The sequence below is a fragment of the Mobula hypostoma genome, chromosome 3 (genome assembly GCF_963921235.1).
Source record: "Mobula hypostoma chromosome 3, sMobHyp1.1, whole genome shotgun sequence".
Lineage (NCBI taxonomy): Eukaryota > Metazoa > Chordata > Chondrichthyes > Myliobatiformes > Myliobatidae > Mobula > Mobula hypostoma.
In genome coordinates, this window is record NC_086099.1 from 84,680,426 (window position 1) to 84,694,050 (window position 13,625).

Below are 13,625 nucleotides of genomic sequence, written 5' to 3' on the forward strand. Positions count from 1 at the left end.
CTCTTTTATTCCCACTCGCTGCGTCCTGCCTATCAGCTATTCTGCTATCCATGCCAGTATCTCTCCTGTAATCCCACAGGATTTTACCTTGTTAAACAGCCTCATGTGTGGCACCATATCAAACAGCTTCTGAAAATCCAAGTAAGTGACATCCACTACATCTCCTTTGTCTACCCTGCTTGTTACTTCCTCAAAGAACTCTGACAGATTTGTTAGGCAAGATTTCCCTTTACAAGAACTATGCTGACTTATTTTAGCGTTCGTCTCCAAGTACCTCGAAACCTCGTCCTTAATAATACACCCCAACACTTTCCCAACCACTGAAGTTAAGCTAACCGGCCTGTAATTTCCTTTCTTTTGCTTTCCTCCCTTATTGAAGAATGGAGTGATATTTGCAATCGTCCAGTCCTCCAGGGCCATGCCAAAATCAAGTGATTCTCAAAAGATCATGAGCTGTATAGGTTGCTGTTATCTCTTCAGCAACCTCTTTCAGGACTCAGGGTGGCATTCACTCCTGCTCCCTGACACTCACTGACTTCTGGCACACTGCTAGTGTCTTCCACCGCAAAGACAGATGCAAGGTACCTATTAAATTCAGCTAACATTTCTTTGTCCCCCATTTCTTCCTCACCAGCATTATTTTCCAGTGGTCTAATATCAACTCTCACCCCACTTTTATTCTTTATATAACTGAAAAAAACTTTTGATATCCTTCTTTATATTATTGGCTAGTCTGCCCTCAAATTTCATCTTTTCCCTCCTTATAGCTTTTTCAGTTGCCTTTTAAAAGCTTCACAATCATCCAACTTCCCACTCACTTTTTCTACCTTATATGCCCTTTCCTTGGCTTTTATGCAGTTCTTAACTTCCCTTGTCAGCCATAGTTGCCTAGCTCTGCCATCTGAGAACAACCTCTTCTGTTGGACATATCTATCCTGCACCTTGTGAACTATTCCCAGAAACTTCAGCCATCTCTGCTCTGCCGTAATACCCACCAGTATCCTCCTCCAATCCACTTGGGCAAGTTCCTCTTTCACACCTCTGTAATTCTCTTTATTCCATTGCAATACTGATATAAGTGAGTTATGCTTCTCCCTCCCAAACTGCAGTATAAATTCAATCATATTATGATCACTACCTCCTAAGGGTTTCTTTACATTAAGCTCTCTAATAAGATCTGGGTTATTAAACAACACCCAATCTAAGATAGCCTTTCCCCAAATATGCTCAAGCACAAGCTGCTCTAAGTAATGTGTACGAAGTACAATTGTGGCTTAATGAAGTTCTATAACATTTTTCCTTGCTCTTGTATTCCATGCCCCATTTAATGAAGGCAAATATCTCATATACCTTCATCAATTTATCTAGCTGTGCTGCTCCTTTCAGGGACTTTTGGACATGAACAGGAAAGCCCCTCTGTTCCTCAATAGCACCCAAGGCACTACCATTTTTTGTACATGTCCTATCCTTATTTGATCTCCCATAGTGCATTACATAGCACTTATCCGGATTAAATACCAACTGATCAATATCATCCTGTCCTGTCCTCACTGAGTTCCTGCACCAGCAAGTGGGAGCAGGAGCTACTGCCTGAGCCCAATTTCCCCACTGTGCTTTACCAGTTACCAATTATCTGCACAGAGCTTTACTTCTACCATTTATCCTCCAATCTCCAGAGTTGTTAAGGCTGCTGACACATGCTCAAGTGGACAGCAATACTTCCTGCTGCCTTCTCTGCTCAATATCCAGGGGGGTTCCAGAAAAATGTTGTACTGCACCAGTGCAGCCCAGTTATGCCCCATATTAAGGTCAAGGCCAAGACTGAACACCAGAGCCACCTTCAACTTGATGGGGTTTTTGGCAATAAATGCCCAGTTGAAAAGGCACCTCCCCAGAGGCCAAACCCGATAACAGATCACTACAACCAGGGGAAACTCCAGGCTGACACAAACTGACTGAACACAGCAGGATTAGGCCAGGAAAGAGAATACTCAGTTAACCCACAGATTTGCAAATCAGCGTCCTGATCGTTGCCAGTCGTCTGTAGGTGACTGGATGAGGGAGTAGCAGTTACAAAGGCTGCTACAAAATGTAATGGATATCTCAGTTTGTGCAAAGACCTTTTGAGTGCTGTCCAATTTTGTGATTGGCAGAATAAATCTGCAGGCAGGAAACCAGGGCTGCAGCCAGATTAGGAGCAGATGAAAATTCTAATTCTCAGCACAAATGAGTATCCTTGTAATGAACAGCATTTTGGAACCAACTTGGCACACAAATTGCAAGCTACAAAGCCAATTTCTGAATCTGAGGACTAATGCAAATGAGTTGCCTGTATTATCTATGCATGAACAAATTACCATCATTTTGAACAGTTATGCCCAATGGACACACATTGCTCAATCATAAGCAGCCAAAAAGTCCATTCCATTACTTCACTGGAATCAAAGATATGGGGCCATTGTGTATCCCTATGATGAAGCATTACATTTGCATTATGAAATTAATGCAGGGATATTTCTCAGTGGGTCAGATACTTAAATGAAAAAAAAATCTTAATGTAAATTTTCACTCTTTCTGGAAGAACATCTCATTAAAGAGTTTAGCACATTTAGTGTAAGTAATGGAATAACTGAATAGAAATCAATGGCTATATAAAAACATCCTGATGCAAGAACTGTAGCCAGTTAATCCTTTCACAGGAAAAAATAATGATCTTTATTACCTTAATGATGCATGCAAGTATGAAACTGCACGTATACTTAACAACCTTGATGAATTAATTGTCATTCTCATGTGGAATTATTAAACTAATTGAGAGCACTGCTTCATAATTTATGAGCATGTAGCAGCACTCATTTTAAGTTCTTATTTAAGATTCTGAGATCTTTGAAGCTCAGAGGATATTTATCTGCCCTGGTGCAACGGATCAACGTTTTTTTTTTCATTTTATGTTCTGACACACAACAAAACTATTACCTCCTAGCCAACCATGCCAGAAAACATTTCCTGAAGAATACTGCACATTATTCTGTGCAGAGTCAGGAGATATATCAAAGCCAATGAAGATCCAGTTCAACTCTGGTCAGCTGTGGAAATACATGAAGGTCAAATTGATCGTCCCATGCACAGATCCTTCTCAGTTGGGATGTTTAGAATGTATCTTCAATTTGGCACAGAGGGTTTTCAAGCCTCTGTGTTATATTAGCATGTGAGGTTGCTTTCCCGCTGCTCATTTGAATAATGCTTTTGAGGATACTTTTGATTTGTGGAATAATTCAAAAACATAAAACTAGAGAAATGTATTCAGAATATTCTATCAAAGCTGGACAAATGGAGACAATTACCAATTCTCGCACTACAACCTTGCAGGTTACCCTTTCAGCTGTTTATCCAACTGCATCTTAAACGTGATAAGGGTTTCTGCTACCTTTCAGGCAGACTCAGATTCTCGCTGCTCTGTATACAAAACAAAATCCTCAACTCTCCTCTCACCTTTCCAACACTTGGCTTAAATTTGTGTTCCCCGCTACATGAAAGGAAAGGTTTCCCCTGTTCCCTTTGCCTAGGCCCCTCACTTGCATTTACGGTACCTCAATTAAATCTCACCTCAGTCTCCTATATTCCAGGTTTCCTCATAATTATAATTTTCCAGTTGCATCATTTTTGAGAACACTGTCATAAATCTCAGCACGATCTCTAATGCTATCACATTTTTCACGCTGTTTAGAGAACAGAAATGGATACAATAATCCAGCCCTGGCCTAACCATTGGGTCACACAGTGTATTTTTGTTCTTATAATCCATACCAGGCCAAGAAGGGCATTTATGGTTTTATTGGTCCACCAGTGATGCTGCCCTCTCCCACATCTCCTCCATTTCCTGGACATCCATGCTCACTCCATCTTCGTGCTGCCTTAACAGGGATAAAGTTCCCCTTATCCTCACCTACCAGTCCATGAGCTTCTGCATCCAACACATCATTATCCACAACTTCCACCACCCTCAACGGGATCCTACCACCAAGCACATCTTTACCTCTCCCCAACTCTTCACTATCCACAAGGATTGCTCCTTCTGTGATTCCATTCTCCGACTGTCCCTCCCCACTAATCTCCCTCCTGGCACATATCCCTGCAAACAACAGAAATGCTACACCTCCCCATTCACCTCCTCCCTTACTTCCATTCAAGGCCTCAAACAGTCTTCCCAGGTGAGGCAACACTTCAACTGCGAACCTGTGGGGGATCATCTATTGTGCCCAGTACTGCTGACGCAGCCTCCTCTACACTGGTGAAACCTGCCAGAAGCTGGGGGGTGCTTTGTTGAACAACTTCAGTCCATCTGCCAAAAGTGGAACATCCTGTTGACAACTATTTCACTTCCTATCTCCTCTCCTGCTCCAACATGTTGGCCCATGGCCTCCTCATTTGCTATGATGAGGTCACTCTCAGGGTGGAGGAGGAATACCTCATATTCTGCCTAGGTAGCCTCCAACCAGATGGCATGAATATCGATTTCTCCTTCCTGCACTCTTTTCCCTTCCCTCTTCTTCTATTCCCCACTCTGGCCTCATACCACTTCTCCTTTCCTGCCTATCATCTTCCCCTGGTGTCCGTCCTTCTTCCCTTACTCACATGGTCAACACTCCTCTCCTATCAGATTCCCTCTTCTCCAGCCCTTTACCCTTCCTTACCACCGGGCTTTGCCCATCACTTTCCAGTTTATCCTCCTTCCCCTCCCCCTACCTTCATATTCAGATGTCTTCCCCCTTCCTTCCCAGTCCTGAGAAAGGATCTTGGCTCAAAGTGTCAACTGTTTATTCTTTTTCATGGATACTGCCTGATCTGCTGAGTTCCTCCAACATTTTGTATGTGTTGCTCTGGATTTCCAGCACCTACTGAGTCTCTTCTGTTTATATTTATGCCTTCAATATGTTTTCTTAATGATGTCACTAAACAGTGTTGCTTTCAAGTATTCATTTGCCAGAGTCCTTTTGTTCCATCTTTGCCTTGTGTTCCCTTGCCTTGTATTCTCTCCCCAAATGCATCACCTCACACCATTCTGGGTTGCTCCATTAGCAACTCTTGTACCACCCAACCAAGCCACTAATATCCTTCTTTTCCTTCCATGCAACCAACCACACTCCAAATTTTAGTGCCATTAACAAACTGTTCAATCATGATCAATACACTGACGTCCTAATAATCAGCACATAACACATGATAAAACTGAGAGAGAGAGAGCACTAAGCCTGCCGAACTTTCCTGCAAACATAGTCCTTGAGTGAAAAAGACATTCATTAACTATTCATTTAGAATTATACAATTTTCTTTCACATCAATACTTGGCTAATGTTTTGGCTTCTCATAGGATCTATTCCTTCTTAAGTTAAAATGTTCTCCCCTCCCCCCTCCTGCTCTTTTCATTTGACCAAATTTATTTCCTATGCAGAAGACCAGTGCTCCTCTCCTCTTGGTCAATTTGCTATAATTTGATTGAAGAAGTTCTTTCAAATGCATTCCAAGAGTTCATTACCCACTGTTAGCGGTATAGCAAATATCAGGGTGATTGAAACCCCTTATCATTATTGTCTGAGCAACACACGCAAAATGCTGGAGGAACTCAGCAGGCCAGGCTGCATCTATGGAAAGGAGTACAGTCGACATTTTGGGCTGAGACCCTTCGGCAGGACTGGAGAGAAGAAGATGAGGGGAGAGAAACTCAAGGTGATAGGTGAAACCAGGAGGGGGAGGGGTGAAGCTGGTGAAAGACATACATGGCTGGAGAAGGGGGAATCCAATCAGAGAGGACAGAAGGCCATGGAAGAAAGAAAAGGGTGGAGGAGGACCAGAGGGAGGTGATGGTCAGGCAAGGAGATAAAGTGAGAGAGGGAAAAGGAGATGGGGAATTTTGGAAGAGAATGGGGAGGGGAGTCCATTACTGGAAGTTCGAGAAATCAATGTTCATGCCATCAGATTGGAGGCTACCCAGACAGAATATAAGGTGTTACTCCCCCAACCTGAGTGTGGCGACAGTGGAAGAGGTCATGGATATGCATACCAGAATGGGAAAGGGAAGTGGAATTAAAATGGATGACCATCAGGAGATCCTGCTTTTTCTGGCAGACGGAGCGTAGGTGCTGGCGAAGCGGTCTCTCAATCTATGTCGGGTTTCACCAATGAATAGGAGGCTGTACCGGGAGCATCGGATACAGTAGCTGACCCCAACAGACTCACAGGTGAAGTGTTGCCTCACTTGGAAGGACTGTTTTGTGCCCTGAATGGTGGTAAGGGAGGAGGTGTAGCACTTGTTCCGCTTGCAAGGATAGTGCCAGGAAAAAGATCTGTGCAGAGGGACGATTGGATAAGGAGACACGTGGGGAGTGATCCATGCGGAAGGCAGAAAGTGGGGCGGAGGGAAAGATGTGCTTGGTGATGGGATCCCATTGGAGATGGCGGAAGTTGTGGAGAATTATGTGCTGGACGTTGAGGCTGGTGGGTGGTAGGTGAGGACAAGAGGAACCCTATCCCTGGTAGGGTGGCGGAAGGATGGGGTGAGAGCAGACATGTGTGAAATAGAAAAGATGCTGTTGAGGGCAGCATTGATGGTGGAGGAAGGGAAGCTCCTTTCTTTAAAGGAGGAGGACATCTCCTTCATTCTGCAATGCAAAGCCTCATCCTGAAAGCAGATGCAGCACAGACAGAGGAATTGAGAGAAGGGGATGGAGTTTTTACAAGCAGCAGGTTGGGAGGAGGCATAGTCCAGGTAGCTGTGAGAGTGCGTGGGTTTATAGTTGACATCAGTAGTTAAGCTGTGTCCAGAGATAGAGACTGAGAGGTTGAGAAAGGGGAGGGAGGTGTTGGGAATGGACCAGGTGAATTTAAGGGCAGGGTGAAAGTTGGAGGCAAAGTGGATGAAGTTGATGAGTTCCACATGGGTGCAGGAAGTAGCACTAATGCAGTCGTCAAATTAGTGTAGGAAAAGTGGGGGCCAGAGTAGGCGACAAAAAGGCGGGCATAACTGGGACCCATGTGAGTGCTCATGGCTAAACCTTTTGTTTGAAAGAAGGGGAGGAGCCAAAGGAGAAATAACTTAGAGTGAGGACAAGTTCTGCTGGGCCGAGGAGCGGAACTGGTAGGTTCTGGTGTCCAGAAAGAGAGAACTTTGAGGCCTTCCTGCTGGAGGATGGAGGTGGATCATTATTGTCTTGTTATTTTGCTACTCAGATATCTACTCAGCTGGATTGCCTTCCAAATAAATCTAATTCAGCTTTGTTAAAATAGCACATTAAATATAAATAGAGCAAGGATACATGTAGATTGTTAATGATGGTGTTATTGGAACCCCAAACAAATCAAAATATTAGAATAGAAGTTGTTTTTAGGCTCTTCATCAATACTATTTAATTTGTTGAAGGAAAAGTTGGAAACTTTCATTTTCTAATTAAACTGAATCTTTATTAATATTTAGAAGCAGCAATTTTCACAAGGTGATTATTGGTTATAGAGCAGTGATCTGAGAAAGAAAGACTTTAATTTTCTGTTTCACTGCACTAATTTTTCATTAGTTCCAGTTCTCTTTCACATCTCTGTTGCAGATTAATAAAATCATCACTTTTATGGTTTTGAGTTGCTCTTTAATGAAGAGATAAAATATTTCTTTGCTCATCAATTTCAGCTTCATTTAAATTCCACCTGCATAAGAACTCTCTCAGGTACTTTTGCTTCAGAAATTACAAGACTTAGATGTATATGCGTACATTTTGCATTATTAGATCAAAGCACTGACAGAATAGAGAAAAAAAATTCTGTTCAAATAATTTATTCTGTTCAAATAATAATTTTAAATTCCTTTCAAATAATTTATTGATGCATAAAATTTACTTTATCCTCAGAGAGTACATGTCAGGTTCCTCAATTGTAGTCAGTCAGCAATTTCCAGACTTCTAGAAAATGCATTTCTTCATTTACAATGATGAAAACTATACAAACCAGAATGCGTCTTTTTCTCCCTCTTTCAGATTGCAGGTTCCGCCATTTTGGCAAGGACTGTTAACGCAGGCATGGATTGGAACATCACAATCCTGTCCCTGAAGAGGAATAAAATATGGAGGAGTCAAATATAAAACCACTGAACACGACAGCAAACTAGTACGAACAGCCTGACAGTTACTGTAAGATGAAGGGCAAAGCTCCCTTTTGTATGGGTATCATGGCACCCCAACAGAAACTGGCATCAGAGGAGTGGAGATGAAATCTAATTTCAGTTGTACTCTTAATATTGGTACACAGAGCAGTCGCAGTAATGATTTAGAAAATATTTTTATTAAAATTAACAAAGAAACTAATTAGTGTCAACAGAGGGCCAATACTACCAAGATTAAACAGGGTTAATGTTTAAACAGTTGAGCAACGTGTTGATTACAAAGCATTTAATATGGATATTTTATGCAACTTTGAACAGCTGAAGGTTACTTTTTTATTGATACTATATAACATAAATGCATAAATAAACCCATTCTTTCCTGAAGCTTCTTTCTCAACTAAACTCATTCAAATGTGTTTTCCTAACTGTCCCTGCACAACATCCATTCAATGGTCTTTCCTGCTCTCCTTGTTCTGTTGATAACTATTTAATCTATTGAAATTCACATCTATTTAAATTTGATTATTCCCATTTGCGCATGTGACCATTCTGCTAATTTTGATTGCTCGAGGCTGTTTGCATTATTGTCTTGTAAATTGTTTATTGCTGTTGTGTTGTCTGTTATGGTATTGTCCTGTGTCTTATGCTTGGCACTGGATCACAATCAATTCTGGTATGTTTCACATACTGGCAATAAAGTAATTCTGATTCTGATTAGTGTAATCCATCAGTGAGATCAACAGGAAGCAGTCCAGCTGGTTCTCATGCACTACAGCCAATCGCAGAGCTCTCATGCTCCAATTTCATTATGGTTGTCACTACAAGTGGATCACATACTCTGCAACATTTTGCTGACCATTTATGGCAGTGAACAAGATTACAAGGCATCAGTTGAAGTGTTTAGCCTGGGTAAGAATGAAGGGAGTGGAAGCCTGTTGTTTCCTTGCTGGTCATATACTTTTTGATACATGATCAAGTGCAATTGATACAACAACACACGTATGTACTATGTACATACAACAGCTGACACATACCGATGACATTGAATATGTCTTTGTGGTTAAAATACACAATATTTCTCCTGTTAATTGAGCTGAAATCTCCACGTTTTAATGAGTTATTTTCTGGCGTTATCCTTACATCTTCTCTTGCTCATGTGCTGGAAAGTTTAAAATTCTCCAGCCCTTTACCATTCTCACCTATTACCTTCCAGCTACCCTCCTTCCCCTCCCCCCACCTTTTTATTCTGGCATCCCTCCGCTCCCCCCCCCACCACTTTTCAGTCTTGAAGAAGGACCGTGGCCTGAAATGCCTACTGTTTATTCATTTCCATAGATGCTGCCTGACCTGTTAATTTCCCCCAACATTTTGTGTGTTTTACATTGGATTTCCAGCATCTAAATGTTTCTAAAATTGCAAGAGTCACTCAAACTAGTCAAAAATTCCTTGGTCACTCCAGCTCACTGCCCAGCTAAATCATATTGTTAGTTATTTCCTAAAGGTAATGAATGGAAAAACGCCAACCAGATTGGAAGAAAGAAATGCTGGTGCACCTAATGGATCTATCTACGAGGGGACATAACAATCAGACAGCAGTGCTCATTTCTGGTATTCAGAGCATTTGGACATGACGTGACTGGGCAAAGGAAACATGGTTCCCGGATCTCCCACTTGTGGCTGAGCTTAGGTAGGTATAATTTCAGAGGACCTGTTCTTCGGCTATGGAGGTATGACTGGGAATTCAAACATTGGATGTGGATAAGATCAGGGGGTGGGAGACTCTAGTAATAGGCATTAGTAATAGTGGCATTTTGACTGGAGGGCGTTGGGAGGGAGGTGGGGGAGTTGATGGTGCCAATTGGGATCAGGCAAATATCGGAAGTTGGTGGTAACATTACAAACATGCAGAGGGACTGAGTGAATTGGGCAGGCAACGTTGTGTCCCTTATCAAGCCCAACATCTGTGAAATTAACACTGCAAGATCTGTGAAGGAAGCATAAATTAGAGGAAGAGAAGACAATGTCCGAATAGGTACTGAAAGTAAAATACAAGGGGAAGGATTGGATTGAAAGAAAAAGAAAGTGACAAGATGGTAAAATTTACACTACAAAATTTAAAATGTTATATTTTAAACCAATTTTGCTTATTATTTAAAAAGATACTGAACTGGACAAAGATTGAACTTTCTATGGCGTCTTTTGTTTGTTTATAAGCATCACAACATAGGCTATTCAGTAGATTTTATTGAACAGCCAGATTATGTAATACTCTTTGGGAAGTTTTGCAAAGTGCACAGAATTGTTTCATATTTTGCACTCAATGGAGCATGGAGGAAAATTTAGAAGATGTGATGAAATGCGAAGTCAAGTAGCCAGCAGACAAAGAGATCGCTGAAATGGGAAGGAGGAAGTCGGAAGGTCTTGTAAAAGAGACTCAAGCAGAGTGGATGTGAGATAGATGAAGAATTTGACGCTGATGAGGAATGGCAAATTCAGCTTAATTCAGATAACTAGGAGGTGTGACATTTTGTAAAGTTAAAGCACGGTATAACTTTCACAGTAAATGACAGAGCCCTGGTTGTAGAACAGAGAGACCTTGGGAGTTCAGATAAATGGTTCCCTGAAAAATGGAGTCACAGGTGGATAGTGTGGTAAAGAATCCTGTTGGCAAGCTGGCTTTCACCAGTCAGGGCACTGGGTACAGAAATTGGAAGGTCATGTTGCAATTGTACAGGATACTGGTGAGGCCACACTTGGAGTATTATATTCAGTTTGGGTCACCCTTGCTATACGATAGCAGAAAAAATTTATGAGGACTTGAAGGACTGAGTTATAGGGAGAGTTTGGCCAGGCTAAGACTTTTCCTTATTGGGTAAGAATCTGAGAGGTGGTCGTACAGAAGTTTATGAAATCATGAGGTCCTTAGATTGGGCGACCACATTCTGTATTCATGCTGCCCCCCCCACCCACCCCCACCAAGTCTCAGGATTCAAGAACTAGAGGACATCCATAGCCTTAGGGTGAGAGGGGAAAGATTCAATAGGAACTTGAGAGACAACTATCCCTTAAACACAGAATGTGGTATATAGTATATGTAATGAGCCGGCAGAGGAAGTGAGTGAGGTACTGTAGAAAACATAATATCTTTTAAAAGACAGTTGGACATGTAGGAAATGTTTTTAAGGATTTGGGATAACATTGGCAAATGGGAATAGCTTGGATGGGCATTTTGGTCAGCATGGAACAGGCAGAAGGGCCCCTTTCTATGTTCTATGTCGTATGTCTGTATGACTTCTGCGATGTCAGAGAAGAGAGTGAATTAACCAGGGTTAACCAGAGGTGACAGAGTGGTAAAAGCGATCTTGGACACCTAACTAGAAGAGATTATGTGGCAACACGCACAACACGCTGGAGGAACTCAGCAGGTTGGGCAGCATCCGTGGAAATGGACAGTCAACGTTTCCACAGATGCTGCCCAACCTGCTGAGTTCCTCCGGCATGTTGTGCATGTTGCTTTGACCCCAGCAGCTGCAGAGTATTTTGTGCTAGAGATTACATGGGCTGGAGGATAAGGATGACGTTTTTGAAGATAAGGTTCCGATGCCTTAAATCGATGAGCTCTGGCAAGGATCAGGTTGACTGTCATGTGTGACTGGATAAGAGTAGTGGTCTTAAGCATAAATTAAACTAGGATGGAAGAATGGACTCTTTTGAACAGGAAGGTATTAACAATGGAGATACCATAGCAAGGCAAGGACAAGTGGGGTCAAGGTTGGGAAGAAGATGAGTGTTCCTTGGGATGATTCATATTCCCTTGATTTCCATACACCAGTCATTGACAGAATATTTTCCTCAAAGTTCAAAACCCCAGTAAACTGTGAAGCTGCAAAGCTTTTTTCTTTCATTTTAAGTAGGTCTTTGGAGAAAAATCAGTAAGGCTCATTTGGATCCACAGATAACAATTGTGAATGCAGATTGTATTCACTCCAAAGTATACTTATAAAGCTAAGGGTCATAATTTGAAGTTGCAGCTTGATATTCAGCCTTACAATTACTACCTACTGTCACTCATCGGTTTAAAAATCACTATTAACTGTCACTCTAGAAATATATTATTTTATATTCTGTCTGGAGGACAGCCAACCGCCAGCTGCTGAGTTTCTGTTTGGTCAATTTGGCATATCTCCTTGACCTGACAGAGTAAATGAGATACCAAGGGATGATGTCTGTGTGACAACAGTGAGCAACAATTAATTGATGTTCAAAACTGTACACACATATACTTCTCCCAAGCAACAAGCAGCTGTGCAATATTAACATCTGGCTGACAGATTATCACATCCGTACGTAATAGGCTGTAACTTATTCCGGTTTTTCTCTCTAATGTCTTTAAGCTGTACTCACCTATAAATTGTAAGTGCATTAGCGCTAAAATTCTACAGGTAGAGTGAGGGAATATGGTACAGGGGGTGGGAGATGAAAACTCATGATCACTGGTGCCCTTGTTTCGAACATTGGCTGGTTGTTAGTCTTTGTTTGTATGTAGATCTTCATTGATTTGTTCTAATGTGAATGCCTGCAAGGAAGTGAATCTCAGGGTAGTTTCTGGTGACATATACATATGTACTCTGATAATAAATTTATTTGAACTTTGAATTGTAACCCTACTAGAATTTGCAAGATCTACACAAGGGGATATTAGGATGGATCTGGGCAGTGGAATCATTGCCTTTGTGTGCATTTTAAAATACTCAGCAGGTGTGCAGGCCAAGAAATAGGGTCCCACAGGCTGAGGTATTTCATACACCAAGACTAATTCGCACAGGAAAATACAGACAAGATTTATCTCTTTACCTTTCTGAAAACCGTGGCTCAAACTAATCACTGGATTAATGATAAATACCACCTTAGCAGTGAGAATCATAGTCATGGGAATTTCCAAGTCCAGCTCCGAGCAAAACTATTGAATAAATATCTGGTGAAATATGAAATTATAGATTATCACTACTGTCTGTCTCCTGTGTAATTCTTCTGGTGATCATGAACTGGGGAAATGAAGACAGGCCTTTGATGCCTGTGATAATTCTGTCATTTTTGAATGGTTCTTTGAATGGTTAAGATAAACATGTTACATAAAAACTGTTAAAATTGAAGTAAATAACTTGAAAAATGTATATTCTTTAAAGCAAATATTAAAGTAAAAGGAAGCAACTTTTCCTCTAAACTGCCCATTCGCTTGCCCTATGATTGTCACCTTAGTCCAGTGGGGTTTCAGGCCGAGCTAGGTCATAACGTTGGGCAGGACTACAGTTGGAAACAGAAAAAACACTGGAGTCAGTCACTGGACAGGGCAGACAGGTGGTCTTGACCTCTTCATCTGACATCATTTGACAATATATGTGTCTTAGAGATGTGTCTGAGAGGTACTGAACTTTAAACAGGGAATGGATCGAGTTTCCAACTATAGCCCCTGGCACCC

General features: G+C 41.6%; 1 protein-coding gene across 2 annotated transcripts in view; it reads right to left on the minus strand.

Moving 5' to 3' along the window:
* slit2 (slit homolog 2 (Drosophila)) overlaps positions 1-13,625 on the minus strand; it is a 463,208-nt gene that overhangs the window by 49,527 nt on the left and 400,056 nt on the right. For both annotated transcript variants that reach the window (XM_063043381.1, XM_063043380.1), the window contains one exon: positions 7,993-8,090. In XM_063043381.1, the coding sequence (XP_062899451.1) occupies positions 7,993-8,090 (98 nt within the window). The remainder of the gene's footprint in view (positions 1-7,992; positions 8,091-13,625) is intronic.